The 23598-nt window shown below is 41.2% G+C and overlaps 1 protein-coding gene across 1 annotated transcript in view; it reads right to left on the reverse strand.

Moving 5' to 3' along the window:
* Positions 1-3020: 3020 nt before the first annotated feature.
* si:ch73-103b11.2 (early endosome antigen 1) overlaps positions 3021-23598 on the reverse strand; it is a 65113-nt gene continuing 44535 nt past the window's right edge. Inside the window, 17 exon segments of the mRNA XM_034707458.1 lie at positions 3021-4395; positions 5743-5828; positions 6153-6315; positions 6436-6522; positions 6617-6724; positions 6810-6969; positions 7217-7322; positions 7424-7571; positions 8692-12414; positions 13345-13461; positions 13553-14321; positions 15553-15662; positions 20078-20167; positions 20281-20349; positions 20470-20526; positions 22506-22622; positions 22756-22897. Of these exon segments, the coding sequence (XP_034563349.1) occupies positions 4324-4395; positions 5743-5828; positions 6153-6315; positions 6436-6522; positions 6617-6724; positions 6810-6969; positions 7217-7322; positions 7424-7571; positions 8692-12414; positions 13345-13461; positions 13553-14321; positions 15553-15662; positions 20078-20167; positions 20281-20349; positions 20470-20526; positions 22506-22622; positions 22756-22897 (6124 nt within the window). The 3' untranslated portion in view covers positions 3021-4323.

Below are 23598 nucleotides of genomic sequence, written 5' to 3' on the forward strand. Positions count from 1 at the left end.
CTCTGACTGATGGAGATGTTTGTGCTTCATTTGTATATCTTAGACATTAAATAAACCAGTGCACCATCTTAGCTGTAGCCTCTCTGAAGTCTAGATTCAAGTGGATAGCTCCCTCATGTGGGCAAATAAGTTAAAGCCAAAGAGATAGCCTAATCTGGCAGCATTTACATGGTGCATAAAAGAAGAAAGAATTACCACGAAGAATAAAATGCCATAGCCACTCAATTTGATTATCTCTGTGGCACTAACTTAAAATCAGTTTCTTGGAGTACAAGTACTTCTGAGAACATGTCTGTACAAAAAAAAAAAAACATGTGAAAATGCCAGTGAGTACAAGAAAAGCTTTCTTTATCACTCATCCTTGAAGTGATACAGGCAACACAGAATTGGAGAAGTGGTGATAGACCAGGGTGAAAGCATAGCCTCACAATTTTAAGAACCATCAGAGAAGCAAGACGGGTGAGTTCTGATCTTTATACTTTTGTGGTTAAGAAAGCTATAGATGAATCAAAATCCCAATAAATCAAATAGAACAAATGAATGCATACTGCTACAGGGAATACATGAAAACACACTGCAAGTAAAAAGTAAGAGGAAGAAGAAGACAGGACTGTATGTGACGATGACGTAGCAAGACCAGGCGTAAACAAATTAATGATCTTGTTATTAGATGCATGGAAATGATTTATCCAAACAAAAAGAACCCATGGAATGCTTCCCCTCATGATCATACCTACTTGTACTTAAATAAAGAGGAGGAGACATGAAACATAGAATATCAAAAACCAAATTGTCTGTAACTAGGGATGTTCAGAAGTGACTAATTATCAGGGTTTTATCATAAATTGTAATTATGACTTGACAACTCGTCAAAAGGTAAGAAAACTTTCTGAAAACAGTCAAAACTGAGCCCATTCTGTTTAACTGGTTAAAGACAGGGTCACAGAGTCTGCAGGTCAAATTGGTTTGCATATTGTTGCTAATGTTAGCAAAGCCAGCGCCTGTAGGCGTCAGTCCTTTCTGCGGGTTAATGTCCACATGCCGGTGCTGGTTATTCGTTGCATTTGTTTCAGTGCTTTAATGCCAGTTTAATCAGACACTGGTTTGTGGATCCTATCTCACCCCCTTCCCCCCCAACCACCCATCACTTACTTTAACTCTGCCTGTCCCATTAAAGTTACTAACCATAGACCTTTCTGGAGTCCCTGAGCTCCCTTGTCTCGTAGGTTCCCCTGAGCTGCCGTAGGCATCCACCTGCTGCAGACGTTCCGGACACCAGCTGATACGGACGTGCTGGACTCCAGCGGCAACAGCTTCTACTACTCGTCTCATCACTATCACCTCTCTCTCTTAATCGCCTCTATCTCTCTTTCGAGACCCAACTTGGTCGAGGCAGATGGATGTCTAACATGAGTCTGGTTCTGCCTGAGGTTACTGCCTGTTAAAGGAAGTTTTTCCTTGCTACTGTAACTAGCTAAATATAGCGATGCGCAATGCTCATGATGGATTAAGGTGGGGTCAGACTGAGTCTTATCCTATCTTGGTGTTGGGTCTCTGTTCATAATTTAGAGTGGTCTAGACCTGCTTTGTTTGTAAAAGCGTCTTGAGATAACGTTTGTTGTGAGTTTGCGCTGTACAAATAAAGATTGATTGATTGATTGATTTATGTGTAAAAAGGCAACTCTTTAAGCATCTTTTTTCAATCAAGACTTCCGTGCTGTCTTCTAAAACATGTTTGCCTCCAAGAAACTCATTGCAGGTAGCTACCATTTTGAGATTCTGCATGGATATTTTTAGATTTCCTGTGGTCTGGCTTCTGTGCAGTCTGTGCAAAAAGGAACTGTAGAGAAAAGATGATGCAGACCACCCTGTTCCTTCTTCTGCTTAACCCCTCAGCTTGCTGTTGTTTTGGCTTCAAAGGCTGTGCTCAGACCGTTCCTCAGACAGATGGTGTGTTGTGCTTCAAGAACTTTGCTAACCTGTCTGATGTCACCAGCATGATCACAGCAAACACAACAGCTATCAACCTGGCCAAAAACAATATCAGAGTAATCCCACCAGGATCTTTCAGTATGGTACCTTGGCTCAAACACCTTAACCTGAGCCAGAACAGGCTATGCTTTTTTAAAGGAGGAGAAATCAGAGGCCTGGAGTTAGAATCTATATCCTTGCTTGCTTAGTTGAAATTCATGTTGGATAAGCGCAATCACCTCCTCCAGATCAGTGTGCTGCTTCCTTCTGAATAGCCCCAATATACAGCAATGTCTTTTCAAAGTCCGGATGCTCAAAATAATGTGATGACTCTGGGATAAAATCAGTGGTATCTCCTTATTGCGGAGTCCAAGTAGGAAGTACAATTTGATAAGGCTGTCAAGTGGGTCCATGATGTAGTGAAATGGGCAAAGGGCAGCTTGTTAACAATCTACAGTTTTCTTGTAAATGTATGACTTTATAAACTCAAAAATTTCAAGCTTAATTTCACACAGATTTACGTCTTTAAAAACTCAAACTATGTTTTTCTCGAAAATGTACGACTTTAAATTTCAAGTTTTCTTTCTTGAATTTTTAAAACAATTATTTCTCTGGTGACCCTAATCCTCTTCCATGGATATGGGCTGATGTAAAGTGGGCATTTGTAAAGTAAGTCACTTTGGCGCCAGACTTCTGAGGAAAATAAAAGTTTGTAGCACTTGGCATTGGTTTCAGTTCGCTTGGAACATTTTTTTTTTTTTAGTTCTTTTATTTTTGGCTGAACACACTGGTGCTTTTGTTCTTTTTCTTTATATCACAGCTCCGTTAGAACAGTAGCGAAGCAACTAAATTTAGCTTTAGCTCTATTAACACCATATTGTATGTGTTGTGATGATTCATGTTAAATAAAAGTGTCACCTTATAGTTTTCTTGGCTTGTGTCACATGTTTATGAACAAAGAGCCTCGTACAGAAAAAGAATCAGAATGGCAAGTACATTATTAGACCACCACATTTGGGCAACACATGAATGTCACTTTCACTCAAAGATTCCAAACACTTCATTTATTTGACGTTATACATTAAAATGAAAATAAAAAATATTCATATATATTTCATATAGAGCTAGTGAGCAAAGTACAAGTTTAAAACAAAACACAGAAGTTTTCCGTGTGGCATATATACAAGGCGTGGTTTGAATACTATACAGTGTGTATCCATAGCTGCACAGGTTTCATGGATGTTTAGATTCTTCACTCAGTTGAGGCACGACTAGTGAGAGGTCAGGGATCAGGCCGAGTGCTTCAAGACTGCCGCTTACAGTAAAACATGTCAATCTCTACACCTTAACAGTAGGACTTGCAAAGCAAAGCTTATAAGTGTTAAGAGTTCCACACTGAAGCATTAAGAAGGAAAATGAGGCAACATGATCGTTCTGCAATTTAAATGACACTTGTACAGTCATGCAAAGTCCTAAATAGTTTGAGATTTTTTGAGATGATATTCTCACACCAAAGTCAAAACTAAGAAAACACAAATTCAGGTTTTAAGAAACTTTAAAAAAAAATCCTGAATCACTAATAAGTCACGGTTGTTCACTAAATTTGACAGAAGTCAGGATGTTTGGTTGCACTGTGATAATTGACTTGAAGTCACTACATCGATTTGACGCAAATAAAAATATTCTCCTCAAGTAGTCAAGTGATAAGTGCAATCCCAGCCCTCTTCCCCCTTCACACACAAACACTCCATCAAAAAAAACAAAACTCATACACAAGCAAGATAAGCATCACATTGTTTTCCACTATCAATCAAACCATAGTTATAGTACAGCAGATGCCCCAACACTCAATAGCAAACCATACTCTTACATAAATCCAGTAGTTATGTACAACAGAACTGGTGCAACATAAACATTAAAAATGATTAGATCTAGAAACTGTAACAATAAAATACAGCAGATACTTAATTCATATTGGGAAATATATATATTATCTATACTGTGTATTGCTGTCTGTTTTGGCATTTTGGAGGATCAATTAAAATACTGTCTTATATCCGTCTGACATATTTTTGACACACCTCCATGTTGGACAGATAATAGATCTAGGTATTCTTTATAGAAAGCTTAGACAGGATTGATTCAATAAAAGTTTTCCTATTGATTAAAAAAGTTAAACAAAAATATGACCACTTATCAGAGACATGGAGGCAGCAGGTCCAAGTTTAATGTTGACCTCTATAGATACTTTTTCCCATTTCCTATGAGAGTCTTCAGCGGATGCTGGAACAGCTGTTGTGATCTGACGAAAAATGAAGGTCAGGAAAGAGAAAAAAAAATGCAGATTGATGTTTAAATTTTTTTGGAATCTTTTGCCTCAAAAAGCTTCATACGTTCCTGCACAGTCAGTCCCTCTTTCAAGCTCTGTTTAAAGACAAAAGAAGGAAACAGTTTGTGAGAAATAGATGATCGCAAACGTGACAAAGAAAATTCTCAAACCACAGAGAGAAAAATCACACTGAAGAGTTGTGTATTAGGTCAGCCAGGTGACAATTCGGCACATTTTTCCTGTTCTTTGAAAATTCTGATTCATCTCAAGTTAAGATGTACAGGAAAAAGGTAAATATGCTGAAATGGTGTCATGCCACAAGGAGGTACTCACAAAATGGGCAAAAACAAAGGCACAAATAAAGACAAACACTGACAATTCAAAACAAAAACACACAACAGTTACATTTAGGACTTTTAGATTAACAAAGGAACAATGTGGGATTAAAAGAGTGCTCTCAGTCCTCAGTTTAGTGATCAGAGTGCCGATGTGAAAATACAGATATTCAAAAAATAGTATTGTACACGTTAACACAATCATAAAATGTCAGGTTGCTGTTCTTTTTTTGGGCAGTTGACTTCTGTTAAGCTCCTATGAGGAACTTTTGGTTGTTGATTGGTGACTTTGAGGACAATTCTCTATCTTATCTCTTATCACTTTGTTCTTTACTTGTGTAAGCTTAATAAGTGGCCCTCGGATGTTTTTTTTTTACCCTAGATATATTACAGGTGTCTCTTCGTTGCCAACCTTTATGCTAAACTAAGCCATTGGGTATAGAATAGATGTGCAAATACGATTAATTTCTCTCAACACTGAGCAAAAACTTCTTGTAAGCTTATTTTTCCAAAAACGTCAAGTCATATAATAAAGTGTACAGTATAGAGGTTTATAACATGACACGTTTTGTGATAGTTGCCACACATAGGCTCAGGAACAGCACACCTTTGATTTCAAACTGAGGGGTCTTAGAAAGTTTTTTTGGTGAAGGTTGGGACATAAATAAAAAGTTGGTGGGGGGGAAATCATGCAAGGATAGTCAGGGCATGCTTTTCTCTTCATCATGCTATACCTACAGCACATGTTGGGTTTGGGGGCTGTGGGGAGAGGGGATCACCCCACAATGGGAGTGTCAGCTATCCAATGAGACCTGTTCAGTGACAAACTGATGGACAAAACACACACATGACTTACAGGACGAGAAACCTTGGGTACAAAATGTATAGAACGACCAACAGTGAAACAGAGCTCTACAGTATGTGGTGGCTGCGTTGTCACACCTAACAGAGATAAAGTCTGTATGGAATACTTTCGGACATCACTCCACACAGCGGACTGAAAAGGCAGCTCAAAAATGCATGGATCTAACAACATCCGAATGTTAGAGTTTGAGACAAGAAAGCTGGACTTTAGGACGAAAACATATTAATACATTTAACACTCACCTTTGACCTCATGCCTCTTGATTGCCTGGAGGTTGATGATTGTTCTTTTTTCAGGAAATCAGGATTACTTTTTGATTTCATGATATCTATAAACAAAAAGAGGGCATGCTGTAATTATCAGTAACATGACGTGGCAAACTAGGGTCATATGTCCAACAGCTGACTAAGTGAATGGTTAATATCCAACAGCTACACTGGCTTTGATTGTTGACCTTTGAAAACTAAGCTCAGGCTTTAAGAAACCCAGAACAATATTACTCCTGCTTTAAGTTCATCCATTAATTAACCACCAAAATCACAGGTGTACTTTTCTTGGTTCAAATGAGCCAAAGTGTGGATTTTGTTAGAGTAAACAGTAGATAAGAACGTTTTGGATTTAAGCTTTAATAAAAGTTTAGTTTAGTATTTACCGTATCCAGATGTGACGCTGTCATCCACAGTCCTCTCACCCAGAGCTTCTGTGGCAACGAGCAGCTTCTCCTTCAGTTTGCTGATGTCACAGTCAGCCTTTGCTTTCACAATGCTGAGCTCTGTATAGATGTCCTTATATTTGTCTGTCGCATATTTCTTGTCCTATTGAAATAAAATTAGCATTACTGCCTCTCCCTTTTTTCAAATTATGTCACAGGATACGAGTAACTACAAGAAAAGTACCGTCATTTGATTGTTTGCAAAAATTGAGAGACAACTTACCCTTAAGGCAGACTGCAGCTCATCTTTCAAAGAGTGGATTTCCTGTTTAAGATACTGAATCTCTGACTCCTTAATACGAAGCAACACCTTAAAATAACCAGAAACTCCCATCAGACTACAGACAACGCCTTAGCATGTATTTCTTTGTGTTTATTTGGCTGTGCCTTGTGAGTTTACACACCTCCAGTTCATACACATCTTTGCCCTGGCTAAGCGTCGACAGTGCTGTTTCACCACTGAAACAAGAGCGCATCCGGGTGATCTCTGCAGTGAGCCGGTTATTTAATTCCTGTTTGGCAGAATAAAGTTGTGTTTTAACTTGTGAACTGAACTGTTCATGTGTACTTGTGAATGTACTGTATGTGCAATCAAACCTGGTTGTGAGCGTTCAGCTCCTGGTTCTCTCTTTGACACTGCCTGAGCGCCTGCCTTTCAGCCTCCAGGGCCTGAGCCAGGTGAGCATTCTCCAGACATTTCTGAGAGTACTGCTCTGACAACACCTCCAGCTCTCTCTGGATGGACTGCAGCTCCTCCCTACAAAGCCAGATCACCACAACATCAACTTGAATTCTTGTATCATGATACAATTGACAAGCAGACCAAGCCATAATGTTAAGAGCTAAACATCTTATCATCTGCAGGTCTTAAACTCTGTACGTTCCAAACTTTTAAAATGCTTTTATATCAATAAAAAAGTAAAATAAATATCATCCTGGGAAAAATTGTATGTTATTTTGATTGAATGAGAGTGCGTTCATGTTTCCGGAAGGAAGAAACATACTCATATTGTAAGCGGAGCTCATCGATGTCAGAGTTCAGTCCACTCAGTTGGGAGCGATGGGTCTTCTCTAGCTCCTCCTTGTGGGCGTTCTTCATGGCTTCAATAGCTTCATTAAAGACAGATCACACCATACAATATGAAATTTCTGTATCTTGGTCTTGCAAAAATTAAAGCCATCACAGGTTGCAATATAGTCATTTGTTTTACCAGCAATTGTGGCAGCAGTCTCCTCTGCCAAAAGCCTCTCCCGCTCTTCCATCAGTTTGGAAATCTCCCTCTGATGCTGCCTCTGCAGGTCCTGGATTACCTTGTGGTGTGTTTCTTCCATCGCTGCAAAGCCACGTTCACAAGTGGCCTATGAAAGAGAGTTTCAACATCTTGTCATTATAAAATGAGTATTCAACCTTCCAACTACAGTTTAGTATGTGACTACTGATTTAGTGCAGTATCTATTATTAATTCACAAGGCTACAAAGTGTCATGCAAAATCAGTGATAGAAGCCATGCAAGTAAGAGAGTGAGTGAAAAAGGCAAACTATTCCAGCTGAACACCATTCCATCTATTATTAAGTGTAGGAAATGGTATGTCTACGAATGCCCAGATGCAGAACCAATGTTGGACATTTACACTTTTAATATTAAGGATGTATTTAAGTGGCATCATCCTTAACCATATTGCTTGTCTATATTAAATACCACTACTAGGGATGTCCACACCTGAGCCAGCATTTTTTAGGCACACCATTTATTAGTTTATTATTTCTGAATCCAAATAGCCAAAGGGATTACCAACAGTGTGTGGATAAATCTGTAGTTCAAACTAATGATATGTCAAGTTGGATCACCTGTTGCATCATGTTTCTTAGGACCCAATGTTTGTTAAAAACTGGACTCAAACTTGGGTTTTTTGTTTACACCAGAGACAAAGATGGGACAATTTCCCTAGACAAAAAGCCAAGGGGACCATTGGGATCCATTGACTCAAAGCTAAGAATAGATGTACCAAAGTTGGTGCCAATCCATCAAGTAGATGTGGAAATATTTCACATTGTACTGATGATACATTGGAGCTTCTACTGGCTCAAGATGGACAGTCTGAATTGCCAAAACAATCCAATCAGTAGTTGTTGAGATGCCTCCAATCAATGAACCCTGCAATCCCAGTGCCTCGAGCAAAAAGAGATTACCTAAATAGAAATTAGAGTATTGAAAAATGTTGTATTAAGAGACTGGGACATCTCTCAAAGCTGCATTAAAATGTCCACTACTATTTCCAAGCAAACTGAAGTACTGTCCATTGCAGGTTTCAATTGTTTAAAACTTGTCTCATATCACACCATTTCCCAACTCTAAACTCTTTGTGCATATTAGTAGATTGATGAGCCAAGGCAGCAAGTTTCTAAGCTATTTCATTACTACTCTCATTAAATCAAATCAAAAAAAGATTTCACTAAGGTAAAGTAAAGGGCAAAAACCTTAAGACTTTCAAAGTCTCTCTGGTATTTCTCTCTCAGGCTGGCCACATCGCCTTCTAGGTGCTTGTTCTCCAGTTCATCCCTCATGGTGTTCATCTGTGTCTCCAGCTCTTGGATACGATCCTTCAGAACCACCATGGAGTCCACCTCTGACATGTCATGTGAATCCTCCCCCTTCCCCTGCTCTTCCGCTTCCATTGGTGTAGCGGTCTCGACACAGTGGGAATCATAAGGACTTCTTTTGTCCTGTTGGTGCTCTCGCACACGCTGAATATTTTCCATATACTGTGAATGTAACTTTTCGACTTCCTCTTTGTGGATATGCTGGAGCTCACAGATCCTCAGCTCAAACTGCTCCTCCAGTTTTATCACATGACTCTCGTGACGCTCTTCCATTGTGTCCATGTCCACTAGAAGAACCTCAAGCTTTCGTTGGCTGTCCGCGGTCGTCTCCATGAGGGCCAGCTCTGTTGAGGTGCGGCCTTTCTCTGCTTGGCTTAGCTCTTGCTTGTGCCTCTGTTTCAGCTCCTCTGCCTCCTTCTGGAACTGCTCCTCCAGGAGACCTATTTGGTCCTTCTGCTGAGAGAGCTGGTTCACACATTTGCTGACCTCGTCCTTTAGGGTTTGGTTCTCTTTCTGGAGAGAGGCGACTGTTTGTGTGAAGTTCTTGCGCTCATCATGTAGAGATGCTTCATATTTCTCTATGATTGCGCCGACATTGCGGGCATGCTCTTGGACGAGAGCACCCATGTTCTGGCCTGTCTGTTTACACCAACCCAAGTCTTGCTCATGCATGGCTCGTAACCTGCATGCCACATAAGCCACTTGAGCCTGGATCAGGGCTTCACGAATGCAAAGGGAAGTACTTGTAAAGTTATGTGAAGATTGGTGCCCTAAAAGAGCATGGACCATTTTGGCCAGTCCGGGACGGTTTCCACCACTTTCTATCTCTTGAGAATACTTGTGGAGGATTGCTGCTTGCCTCTGAAGCTCATTAGCCAGACTATCGTGTGCAATTTGAAATGATTCAATAGAATCAACTCCACAAGAGGGCATCTCAGAAGCTAACTGTCTGTCTACAATTTCCTCAGCCAAGTCTCTAGCTTCTTCCATTTCAATCTGCTCCATGTAGGGAGCGAGTTCAGGAGGATGAACGTCAGCTAACTTGTGTTTACTATACCCAAAGTTATTTTTGACTTCTTTGATGACGTTTTTCAAATCAGGGCTTTTGGATGCTTCAATAATTGCTTTCAGCGCTGCTTCCCTTTGATGTAGGTTATCATGTGCCTCTGTCAACTCCCTTTTAAGTATTTTGAATTTCTCTTCATAGCAATGTTTAAGGTTCTGAATAGAGTAGGCTAGTTCTGCTTTAATGAATGTGTTCAAGATGACATTCGAATCAACATCTACATCAGCTGAAACACTGCCCTCTTTGGATTTGGCAACATCCATCTCAGCTCTCTCCAAATCTTTCCAGAATGCACCTTCCAACAAGAGCTTCCTGGTCAAAACATCAGCATAAACTATAGCCAAGCAGTCTTTGTCGCTTCTTTTAATATTCTCTATGTCTTCCCATATCTCTGCTAGACCTTGTAGCACATCAGACTTTGAAGTCTGTATCAACAATGCCATCTTGTTCAAAACTACAGCCTCGAAAGATAGAGTTTTAGCAAACAGATGCACAGCGTCTTTATCTGCAGTCTCTGGAGTCTGATGTTGGATGACTGGTGACCGCCCTTCCAACATCTTTTGTCCTTGTCGGATGTACAGCGATGCATTGAACAAATCGTTTTCTATCTCTGACAGTGAGTGCAGCTGTGAATCTGTGGTATCATGAGAGCCGCTGAGAATGTCCCTGACCTTCTCTCGACTGTTCTCCACACACGCCAGAGCCTTGGCGTAATGCTTATGGGTCGCTGTACTCTGTATCCCACTCCCACAACTAAGCTCTCTATCAGGTTTGGTTGCTGTCATTTTAAGATCAATCTCTTGACTCAAGTCCTCTGCTTGGGTAGATTGTTGTTCTTCTAGATTGTGTGTGAGGTTTCGTAATTTGTCCTCAGTGGCTAGCAGTTTGGTCTCTAAGGCATGTATGATGGAGATGAACTTCTCTGGGTCACTGCTGTGAGGGCATGTTGTATCAGAGGAGACATGGATGTCTTCAGTTTCATCCTGATTTACTATTTGTCTTGTTTCTGGAAAGTTGCTGCTAACTTGGCTACTCTCCATGCCTTCTGAGTTCATATATTTTTGGCACTGAATATTGGAAAAGCGTATCCTTGGTCTCTTGGCTTGAGACTCCTTACCGTCTGGGGAGTTCTCTGGCTTAGACATGTTTTCAAAGGACAGGGGGAGCATGGTGTGGGCTGATAAGGAGACTGATGTTTTAAGCTTTGTTTTCTTGCTCTTTTCTGGGATGTGCTGTCTTTCCATACGCAGGTCAGCATAGCCAAGCTGCAGGGCATTGAGATGCTGCTCTAGCTCTGCTATGCGATCCTCAGCAACCACAAGCTTGGCTTTCAGATCCTTTTCAGCACTACAGGGCACAGACCTATCCAAGAGGCTTTGACTCATTTGGCAAAGAAGCTCCTCCTTAGCTTGTAACTTCTGTTCAGTCTCCTCTAAGCTGTTTCCCAGAGCAGTCATTTTAACCAGCACCTCTTTCAAGTCCTCTTCTTTGCGTTCCATCAGTCTCTCATACATCTCCTTGGTCTGCCGGATCTCTTCCTCTTTTTCTCGAAGACACTGACTTATCTTCTGAAACTCTTGGGTAGCCCTTTTGTACGAGTTCTCCAGATTGTAGTAATCAGACTCCTCTGTTTCCAGACGATTACGGAGTTTATTCACCTCACGGTCTGCCTCAGCAATCTGGTTAAGAAGCTCCTGACAGCGGCAAGTAAGATGCCCTTTCTCTTCTTCTAGCCTACGAACACTCTGCCTCAGTGATTCAACCATGTCAGTCTTCTGTGCCAGCTCCTCTTGTAGCTTCAGGATTTCCTCCCTGCTCTCTTTTCCTGCAGAGGCCTGCCTCCCTCTTAATAGGGCCTCTACCTGCTGCTCAGCCTCAATCAGTTTCTTCTCTGTCAATTTCTGTGCACTTTCAGCCTCAGCTAATCTTCTGCACAGATTCTGCCTCTCTCTCTCATGGCTCTCTTGTATAGTATGCTGCTCCTTCCGCAGGCGCTCCTCCTTCAGGGCCTGACCCTCTTCTGTAGCATTTAGCCGAGCGGTCACCTCTTGTAGTCTCTCCTGCAGCCTCTGAATCTCCCTCATGTGGTCTCGCTGCAGGGCCTGCTGGCGCTCCAGGTGCCTGAGAGCCTGGTTTCTCTCCAAGAGACTGGCCTCTACTTCACGGAGTCTGTCTTCACTGTCCTTAAGCTGGGCTCGCAGAGTGCTCTCACCACGGCTGTATTCATCCTCTTGTTCCTTTGAACGCTCTTGTTCTAGCTTAAGCTCATTGCGCATTCTGGCAACAGCTTGTTCACTTGCTAAGATTTCAGCCATTGCGGACGCAAGTTTAGCCTGCAGAGCCTGAATATCAGACTCATGGCGGTCTACAGCATCCTGAGCTTCTGTGTAGCTTCTCTTAAGTGTTCGAATTTGATGTTGAGCAAGGTCCTGCTTGTGCTTTTGGGTTTCCAACTCGCCCTGCAGATCTTGATTGAGGGTATGCAAGCGTTGCCATGGCGCTCTGTGCGGTGAAGAGGAAGGGGGTGTTGCACTCTTGAAAAAGATTGATGAAAGAGTCTCATTAATGACATCACCTTACCTTCCCTGCCTTATACGGAGAACCACATCTCGTGGGTCACCAGGACAAACAGTTTTCTTCATGATTTCAACCTCTTTTTAGGGGAGAGTTTTCCCCCAAAGCTTCCACTGTGCTTTTTCAGAGATGATTTGGAAAAGACAAAGAGCCCCCCCCACCCCCCCCCCACCCTCGCCCCAATCCACCCCCCACCCCCAAAACAAATACAGGAGAAAAATGTTGGTGACTGCTACAGTGATGGAAAAATAGAAAAAAAAAAACTTTTCAAATAAAAACAGAATCCAACAAAATATTTTTTAGCTTTGTGACAAGAACACTCAATGACTTAAAACTGCAACATGATAAACTCAATGAGTTAAAATATGCAATTCTGAGCACCAAAAAACATGCAGAGTCAAGCTTGATATGGGCACACACGGACAAAGCACATATGGAGAGAGGAAAAAGCACAGCGCAAGGCTTCTCGGTCAAGATTCTTACCTTAAAGCACATCAGATTAAATCAATTAGTTTCCCAAGAGATGTGAAACTCCGTAAAAACAGTTAGTGAAAATTCATGCTAAGAACACCACAACCATGCGTATCAGAGAATAAGCACCCACACCAGTTAGTAGAATATTAAACAAGTTACAGTAGCAGCAGTATATTACAGTAGATCTGTCATGAGCTACTACACTGTATGAGAAAAATACAGCCTGCTGAGGTCCTTTCAATGAAACATACTTTACCATCTTTGTCCAGCACATGTAGACTATCTCACAGCCGTTAAACAATTCTGTTCATTTTAACTTCAAGATTTTGTCTTCTTCAAAATTTAATCTTGGAATGCTATTTGTATACAGTATGAATTTTATAATATTCCTGCATGATGTAATGTGAGTGTAGTACCTGCAGCACATAGCCCTCTCTGGCACTGTGTTCTCTCCCAAGTGCATCTTCTAACTGCTCTTTTAAAGCATTGTTTTGCTTCTGCAGACGGTCTAGCTCCATCTGCTTCTGTCCCAACTAAACAGAAAAGAAAGAAGAGCAAGAATAAAAAAAAAAGATACGAGATGTGATTTTATAAACGTCTGTGAAACCATTTTAGAAAACAAACCTCTTTGTCAAGCAGTGCAGCTAGCTCATTAGCAGGCAATCTCTCAGAGTTTCCTGTAGCTGTGTTAATGGGCACCTGTCTCTCCCCTCTTAGCGGCGTGGTCTCCACCTGATGCCACCGCTGCTCGATCTCTTCTCGGACATCTGATGTTTTGCTTTCCTTCTTAACCTCACCGGCAGGATGCGAGGCTGCACTGTGGTCTACTTCCATCTTTCCTTGCTCTTGGCATTCATGTGTTGATGAAACTGGCGGTGCAGTGTTAAGCGTGGACATCATGGTGATGGTAACAGTATTTGGCGTGTGAGTTGCACTGGTTGTGCTATGCGGAGGGATACCCCTCCTTACATTCTCTTTTTCGGCTTCTTCTGTCATAGACTGCTGGTGAGATCCTGACACAGAAGAGGTTTGGAGCGAGGAGGTAGAGACAGGAGAGGACGCTAAAGAGGAGGCGGAGGAGGAGGGAGAGCAGTATGAGGAGGTGTTGGAGAATGATGAGCTGAGGTCGACGGTATCTGCTCGTTCCTTCACAGGCTTAGAAGTCTGTTCCATTTTGAACTCTGACCAGTCGTAGGTCTTGGAGCGACCCTCTCGCCTACGCTCGCGAACTCTGCTTTTCCGGGGTTCAGAAGATGGGACAGAGGCGTTGTTGCCTGCCAGCTTTCTGTTGACTTCTGACCTCGGGGCCTCTGGACTCGGGCTTGGGTCAAGAGGGGCCTGTACACACGGCCCCAACATCACTTGGGTTTTTATTGTGTCCTCTGGGAGGGATCTAAATGAACAAATACACAACAAATAAAGAGGATATATATGACCGCTTTAAAAGAAGGTTGATGAGTTTCTTTAGATCTACATCAGCTGGACATAAAGCTGGACAAACAAAGATACAAACATTTGTTGCAGAGCAGCATCACCTTATTGACTTTAATACATTTAGCTGAATTTATCATGCTTTCAATGCACAAAGCACATCAAAAATGCTTTAAAGACACACTGCATTAGACTGAAAGCAGCTTTAGTGTTCATGGTCATAATCTGAGGTAAGCCTGTTGGCAGATGTCTGCCCTTAGCTGCTATGTTGATGCAATTTTTACTGCAGCATAATGTAAAGAATGTGTTTCCAGTGAACTGCACGCTAGTTTACACTGGCGATGTTACGGGGCAGCGTGACCTGGCAGAATCGTATATTTTCACCTTCTTGTGTGAAGGTGTTGGGAAGTGAAGTGAGAAAAAAGGGAAAATGAGAAGGGACAGAACTCAAGAATGAGAAAGAGGTGTCTGTGAGGCGTCTGTGCAGGAATACCAGAAGTATCACACATGCTGCTGGAAGAGACACGAGCAGAGTACAAAGTGTGACTCAGAAAATGCGGGTCAGAGCATGTGTTGAGTATCCTGAAAGGTTGAGTATCTCTGAAAGGTAATCCTTGGATCTTACAAAGCAGGAAAATAAATGTTTAGGTACGTCATTATCAGGGTAACTGTTCAAGAGAAGGGAAAAGAAGGATGCTCAAGCTCTTCTCTCAATTCACTGCATAGTTTTTCTGTCTGTGCCTCAGTTGTGATCTTGTCACTGTTTGGTGTTGATCAGCAGCATGTTAGGAAGGTCACTCTAGTGTGTTGCGGTGATTGCTGTGTGTGTTTCTACAGTAGCACAACCTCACAGGGACACATTACTCAACAATCACATGACACAGGGACGACAGACACGCTGGGCCTGACATTGCTGAGCAATAACATCACTGTTGGAGGTTGAAGGGGGGGTGTGGTGTGGGTGAGGTGGGGGGGTGTCACACACAAGCACTCCAACCTGGGCTTCAGTACGGATAGTTTCAGAGAGATGTTTTTCCTGGAAGCAAGTTGAAAAAACGGTTGATGGAGGAAGAGAAAGAAGGAAAAAGAAGGTGAGGAGGAGAGAGGGATTAAGAAGAAAAAATAAAAATAAGTGAGAAAAGCAGTTGTTATATCTGCCGGCGTTGAAAGTGTTAATCCTCTGTGGGTATTACCGGGTGACATCGGGGGCGATAGTGGGCCGCACATTCTTCATGATGGCCTGCATCCAGTTGCGGCGGATTCCAGAGGTCATGGCTGACAGGGTACACGCTCCATCTTTACACTGAAAGCAGACAGGCACTTCATTACAATGAGTGACAGGAATGAGACAACATGACGATTTAAATAACTCTGACACTGGAAAAAAATATTTAAGCACTTCCTTGTCACATGAACAAACTTTAAATAAAACTAAGATATGCAGGAGTTATCTCATTCAGACAATGAAGACTTTTCCTGTTGTGGACTCTGTGGAAACCAGATGGGTGAAGTTCAATCTGTAAGATGTTTAGTAGTAAATTCGTTACAGTAAGCAGAAATGTGAAATTAGCCATGAATCAGAACACTTGCAATGCTAAATGGGGTTTTATCAGCAGTATTATAATGTTTGGTTAAACAGAGAAATAAGGCCTTAGTAGAGTCTGCAGTGCAACACTAAGCTCAGACTCTGAAAGATTACCTTAAATGTGACATATCATGCAAAATCGACTTTTTAATGATTCTCTACCTGAAATATGTGTCCCTGGCATGTCTACAAACCCCCCGAAAATGAAAAAAATCCATTCTCCCCCCTGTTTTGATTTCTCCACCTTTCTGTAAATGTGTGCTGAAACGAGCCGTTTCAGACTTCCGTGTTTTTGTTACGTCACGACGACATCCGGTCTGTCACGGAGTCAGAGCTCGGAGCTTGTTCAGCCCATAGACTGTATAAAATACAACTCAACTTCTCCTCCGTTTTTCATTACCTGCACACATGTGTGCTAACAAGGAGCTTAGGAGGGAGGCATGCTAGTTGTAGGCTGTCTTAATAAACACAAAGGTTGGTTTTACTGCAGAATTGAAGATCTAGTGGATGATTTCATGGAAAAGTGCTAGTGCTAGTTAGCATAGCCACATAGCTACATGTTACTAGCTGTGTACCAAGATACATGTCGACATACTGACAAATAGCAGAGGTCGGTTTTACCCCCCACGTCTGCAGATTTGAAGATCTAGTGGATGATTTTTACTTATCATGGATAAGTGCTAGTGCTAGTTAGCATAGCCACATAGCTACATGTTAGTAGCTGTGTACCAAGACACATGTCGACATACTGATAAATAAAACAACAAGAAACACTAAATCTGTGACCAATCCTTCAGAAAGGTCCTGCTGCAGGCGCCTCTCTGTCAGGATCAGATTCTGGAACAGATTCAGAGGGTTGAAGTAACGCATGTCTGTGAGCAGCCGTGTATATTCAGCCAACATGTAAACATTAGATCAACGTGCTGGAGAGCCGAGGGGATATCCACTTCCTGAGGGGGCGTGGTCAGAGGAAAAACAGACTGTTCTGAACAGGGCTGAAGAAGAGTGTTTTTCAGGCATGCCAAAATCGGATTTCAAAGTGTTTTTTTGAGCATAAACTTTAAAGACATGTTTTGGGGACCTCTTAGACCAATATATTTTGATGAAAAAAGCGTGATATGTCACCTTTAAAGCACAAGTTCAAAGCTCTCTACTGACACAGACGTATACATTTTAAGGCCGATACTTCAGCCCCAATTTTGACGCCATATAGATTACAACACAGGATGTTCCTCTTTGTTGGGAAATACATTTAATTATGTCAAAAAAATCAATATGTTTACAAAATAATTTTGAAAACATATGTGGTAAAGAATTACACGCACTTAGTTCGTAAGTTTTAGTGAGAGTAGCGCAAAATTTGAAGTTTGATTTGTGATCAAAGATTTTCTGTTATTTCGAATTATTTTATTTTTATTTTTTAAACAGCTAACATTTATTTAAAGAAGAAAAATTATTAAATTATAGGAGGTCGAGCTTGTCAGTGTGAGGAGTGAGTTAATGTCTGTATATGTCCTTTTTTTTCCTCTCTGTTCTGTTCTGGCTCTTGTTTTGTGTTACTGTCAATTTCATTGTCCCCTGTGTTTTATTGTTTTATTTTGTATTTGTTTTGGTGGTCAACTGTATAAGGTTAAATGTGAATTTAAAAAAAAATCATACAAAAAAAAAAATGTTCAGAGACAATGAGGAGCCTTTGTTGCCTGACAGAACTCATTCATCATGGCTGATGCTTGTCCCAAATAATTACAGCTCTAGTGCTTTTTAGAATAGATGTTATACTTGTGCTTTCAGTGGTTATAGACACAGCCGTTACTTTTCATTTCATGTGTAATGTCATTTTAGACAGTCCATGTTCAGTTGCATGGTAGATAAACTGAATTAACTCTGGATCTGCCTGAAGATTTGATAAAATGATTGTTTTCCAAGAACCACCATGTACTGATAATACGATTGATGTTTAATGCTCTTTGCTCATATTCAAACTATTGACTTTTACCAATCGAAGACAGTAAACAAAACCATTTTCAGAGATGAATTATTGAAAATTGTTGACATGTGGGTTTAAAGCAGCATGTAATGTTAACACCCTTCAGCTGTCATCAAGAGCTGAAACAGGTGGCGACACTTCTTCATACCATAGACTGTGACAGATAAAGGATCGGGACAATATACTGAGCATTAGAAATCTCATTCAAACCGAGACATTCTTCTGGTTCTTTAATTTCAATGTCAGGTGGGTTCTTTTAACAAACCCTGAGGGGCTTCTTCTGTCCCACCTTTGCATTCTGCAGGTATTTTATTTCTGTCTTGTTTCAATCATCTGTTTTCCATAAGTACAGTATTTCTCAATTGCTAAAACACATTTCCTGACATCCACCACGCTTTTCTCAACACTATAAGCACAAAACCCAATTTTCAGACTACATTCACCAAACCTCTGACTCTTCCTGCAAAACCAATCAATTTTGTCAGATCATACCCCAAGTCACTCAAAACAATACAGAGCAGTCATTACACACTACTTGAAAAAATTGAAAACACAATGCTCAGGACATAAAGCAGTAGAAATAATGTTAATAATGAAAAAATGTAAAGCACATTACAGTGTAATCCACAAAATCAAACTGAAGTGCTTACAGTATCTACAATCATTCAGCCACAGCATCAGGTCTATGTGCTGGGTCAGGCCACAGGACTTCATCCACATCACAGGCCACATTCTCCCTGGCCAGGTAACGGGAAAAACCCTGGTGCACCGGATCCAGGCTTATATTGGTTTCCACACATCATTAGCCACAAGTGTGATCAATTTTGAGTGGTTGTGTTTCAGCTGTGACACATGTGCTTCAAATTTGTTTGACTTTTGCTACCTGTGCTTACCATTATGATACACAAGTGCATCACAGTGTAACATGTGTTTTAGTGTGTGAGAATGAGTTTGAAGTTGTGTCCAACAAAAGAGTGACTGATTCAATACATGGGTTTAGGCCGCTAAGGAATTTGGTTCAGACAATAGGGTTTAGTATTCTAGCAATTGAGAAATACTGTAAATAAAGAATGGCTTTATAGTGTGTAAAATAAAGTTGACTTTTTACACACTGACCTCTAGTGGAAGTTAAGTGATTTCCACAAGACTGCAGTTATTCATTAAAGCTTACAAAGACACAGTGCTCTAGACACCAAGGCAATGCACCTTGCACACATCAGGTTTTTAACTTGTGTTCAGCTCTGCACCCTGAGATACACTGAGAAATCATCAGCATTTTCCAGTCCGACTGCAGAGCAGAGAGAACACATCAAGACTGGAGTTACTAATTTATATTTACTGGCACAATACCCACAGTGTTCTCAGCCAAGAAAAACAAACACAACATGATCCCAACAAGTCAGCTATTTCCAACTTCCTCCAGGAATCTCAGGGGAGCTTCTTCATGCAGATGTAAACAAATGAACTGACCTTGCAACTATAGTTGTCCTCATATAGGATTAGTATTGAGGTTTACGTCTATATGTAGAAGGAACAAAACCCCGACTGACATCAACTGGATAACCAATGAGTTGCATTGCATCACTATATGTGTCTAGTAAGTATTTTGCTGCAGCAACAAGTGCTAAAAATGTTTAATGGTCACAGGATTATATGTCTAAAGTATTATGTTAAAGATTTCATAAGAGGATATGGATTGCACAACTACTATACAATTATGCCTCAGAGTGAAACCATCATAAACATGTTTGTTGCTGAAATGTCAGAGCTTTGCAAACATGAACACATTTAACGAAGGACATGCCTTTTCAATAAAGGAGGTAAGGTAAACACATGTTGCAGGATGAGGGGCACACTAGTTCAGAGACCACAGCAAGGATGGCAACGGCCGCAGCATATTTAGACCACCATGATGTCACCCCCTCACAGACAGATGACAAGTCAAGTGACATCTGTCATGACAACAAACAATCGTTTCAGACAGAGAAATGGCAAAACCTGATACCTAAAGTTGCCCCACATGGTGACTAAGGCTGTTTATAGACTGGCAGGAGACAGCAGGGCTCAAGTGTGGAGACAATGAGTTCCATCTTCGCTGGTGATTTATGGCTCATGACAATCGATGACATGACAAATAAACACTCACCACGATTTGGAAGCCATAATTCCTCTGGACTGGGAACTCTTTGACATCATAGCATGTGGAAAGGTCAATCTCACCATCCATCTCTGAAGCCTGAGGAAAGAAAATGTAAAAAAAAAATGAATAAAATGCAGAACAACAAAACTACACTTCAAATTCCCTTTCATTTAACTGTCAAAATCCTCAGTAACCAAAAACAACTTTACCTCCTCAGCTATCGAGTCCTTGTAGTACCTCAGACTCTGATCCGTCAGAACAAACCAGTGTTTCTTCCACTATGGGAGGGACAGAAAGCATTAGTTTGATTCAACCAGCCTCTATGTGTACAACGTAATCCTACTCAGTAGGGGAGATAAACAGACGGTCATTTAATACATCTACTAAATAAAAATTACCATGCCGTCATCATAGAGCTTCGTCATCCATCCTTTTTTGAAGTTCAGCAGATCTGGCTACAAACAAAACAGATCAGAGCCATGTGATATATTATGTTTTAACTTTCATATGTTCATCAAAATAAGTGATAAAAAAGCAGCTACCACTTAGAAGTGACGTTCAATTCCCCATCAACCGCATCAGAAAACAGAAGGGAAAATAAACCAAGACATCTCTTTACTCTTAAACAATTTTGCACCTTTTTGTCACTAATTGAAGAGACTTTTCATCCCTGATGCTCCCAGAAAACATCATTTAAATCTCCCTCAAAACTGAGCATTTATATGCATTTGTTTACAGTTAGCTCACTACCTTGGCTCATGAGGTATAATTGCCACTACGTGGCTCCAGCTACAGAGACTGGCTGGCGGGAGCTGGACTTTCCCTGTGAAACACAAACTGCTGCACATTGAAACCAAGCTCAGGTCTGTTTATAGACCTTAAAGACTATCACTCACCCTAAAACCGGTTCTGCTAACTTAACAGTACCTTGCTTTTGTTGAGCTTCATCAGGTGTGGGGTCACCGTCTGGCAGAGAGTCATTCTGATGCCTGACTGCCTTCACTTCATATGTTGACAATTTGTTTCTGTTCGTCTGTACTGAGTACATGCACACGACTGTGGCTGCTTCTGTGCCGGCTATTTATAATCATCAGTAGCAGTGGCGGCAGTGGTGTGTACATGAATGTGTGTTTGAGTGGGTGGGGGGTCTGGTAGCTGTAGCCCACACACGGGCTGGATCAGCCCTGCAGCACTAGCTGAACAGATTTCAGATCAGTAGCAGTTTGTCAGACTGGTGGGAGTCAGAGCTCGGGAGGATATCAGTGCAACCTTAAGTAACTTGGGGTCTACTTTAATCTCGCTTGTACAGACTGAGGAAAACAAGTGCTGATGTAATAGTGTATATGCAGTCGCAAGTGGCATGTACGTAGGTGCATGCATTACTGAAATATGTATGCTTATATTATGGCTGCCCGTTTTATACTATCACTTTGTTGAACCGTTTCAATGACCAACAGGTCCAGAATGCATCAGTCTCTGAAGCTACACTTACATACTCCCAGCAACAAATACATCACAAACTATATTTTTAGTACTGGTTTCCTGGTTACTATTACATACTTTTTTTTCCCATTTTTTCAATGAAAACAATTTAATTAATTGACATTTATTGCATGGATTGGGATGTTAGGTAGGGGTAGGGACCAACAGCCAACATACACAGACAAGGAGGCCTCACAGTCTCTCTCCTCACAGGCTCTCAGTGTCTGCAACAGACGAATGTAACGCATGCATCTTCAAGAGATGCCAAAAAATCATCAGGACTTGCTAACCCATACATGAGAACAGTTACTGGTGTAGTGGCTGTGATGGAGGTCAGAGCAGAGACACACAGCAGCCAGGAAGAAGTGCGACTTCATAAACAAATTCTGGCACATTACTGCACATTTGTTAGGCCTTGTTGACATGTCTGTGAAGGTTTCAGAGAATAACTGCTGAGAAGTAATCAGAAATAATCCTTCATCTCTTTCAATGATTTTCTTCTTTGCAGGCGCTTTATCTCTGTGTCGTTCGACCAGCGCTTCTCTCCTCTGCCCACGGCAGCTTTGGGTTAAAAATATGACAGTAGGCCTGGGTTTTTTTGTACAAACTTTGATGCTTTTGGAAACAACCTTGCGTAAGAGTTTGCCTCCGCATTCCAAAAACCTAACCTCTAGGACATTAACATAGCACAGAGGGATAAAAACAAACAAACACACCCAAAAAAACCTGTGGCCTCTACTGCAGTATTTCAGTCCTTGCTGCAGAGCTAGATGGCCTGTCACCATCACTCTCTTCAACACCTTTGGCAGCTTATGTTGCTGGGAAGAAGGTTAAGGATCACATCTTTCTATATCCAGTGTATGGGACCCCAAAAAAGGCTTAGTAGGTCATTGCTTGTGACAGACGGTCATTGCTCATGACAACCTATACATTCAATGTTTTCGATACTCACAGTCATTGAGGATTCAGTGACTCTGCGATCCAATGACTTTGCTCTTCTTAAATTGGCAAAAGTAGAGCTGGACACATCAGGGACTGACCGATCCTTTCCTGCATCCAGTGACATGTCCTACAAAATGAACCATGAGTTAGAAGAACTTCTAATGTTTGAACTTGAACTTATTCACAAAACACATATACACAGTTCAGCTTTTAGTTTTTCTCTTCAGATGCAGTTGTTCAGGAATAACCGAGAAGCATACATGTTTGTTAGCTAGATAGCGTCTCTCGCTGCGGCCTTGTCTCTGGATTAGCGTAGTGTTAGTGGAGGGCTCATTGGTGCTGCCTGTGTCCATGTGCTCCACAGACTGACCCTCCTCGAATCGGCCAATGACTTGAGAACGCCTAGAGACACAAAATCATAACTTTTTAGACCTACCTCATATACAGCACATCCACCATGTCACTTAACAAAAACTTTTATTTTGTCTAATTTAATAACTCAATGGAGCAGCTTAACATCTTCAAATGAGGGCAGATCAGCATAAAAACAAGACCAAAGCATGATATGAAAGCAATTTTGAGTCTTTAACTATAATGGATACAAGAAGTCGATTGTGTGCAGAGTGCAATGATGTCATTCATAGTATTTACATACAATATCAAGTAAGTCTGAATTTATTGTAGACTCACAGTCCCTTTCATACACCACAATGTGCAACATAAGGTACAAATTATATCCCCAAACAGAACAAATCAGAAATACACCAAATAAAATAAGTAATGTTAAATGATGAGAGATTGAACTTTGGAGGAAAAGGGAAAGGACGAGAATGATGGATTAAAATTTGCAGAAGTAGCAGCAATGGAAAAACATTCAGGATTACCTTGAGGCACTGATCAAACTGTATGTAAACCTACCACCAGTATCAACCATCAGAGCATTTGAGTGTGAACAGTGTACACAGTAAACAAGTTTCTATGAATCAGTGTTTGTGAGTGCTCCCCAGGCAGTGCAGAGATGAAATGATAGAAAGCAGGAATCAGCGGTGACCAGCAGGGAACAGCATTGGGACAGGGGTGGAAGGGTTGGTTGAGCATTAGGT

This window comes from Notolabrus celidotus, chromosome 18 (genome assembly GCF_009762535.1).
Source record: "Notolabrus celidotus isolate fNotCel1 chromosome 18, fNotCel1.pri, whole genome shotgun sequence".
Lineage (NCBI taxonomy): Eukaryota > Metazoa > Chordata > Actinopteri > Labriformes > Labridae > Notolabrus > Notolabrus celidotus.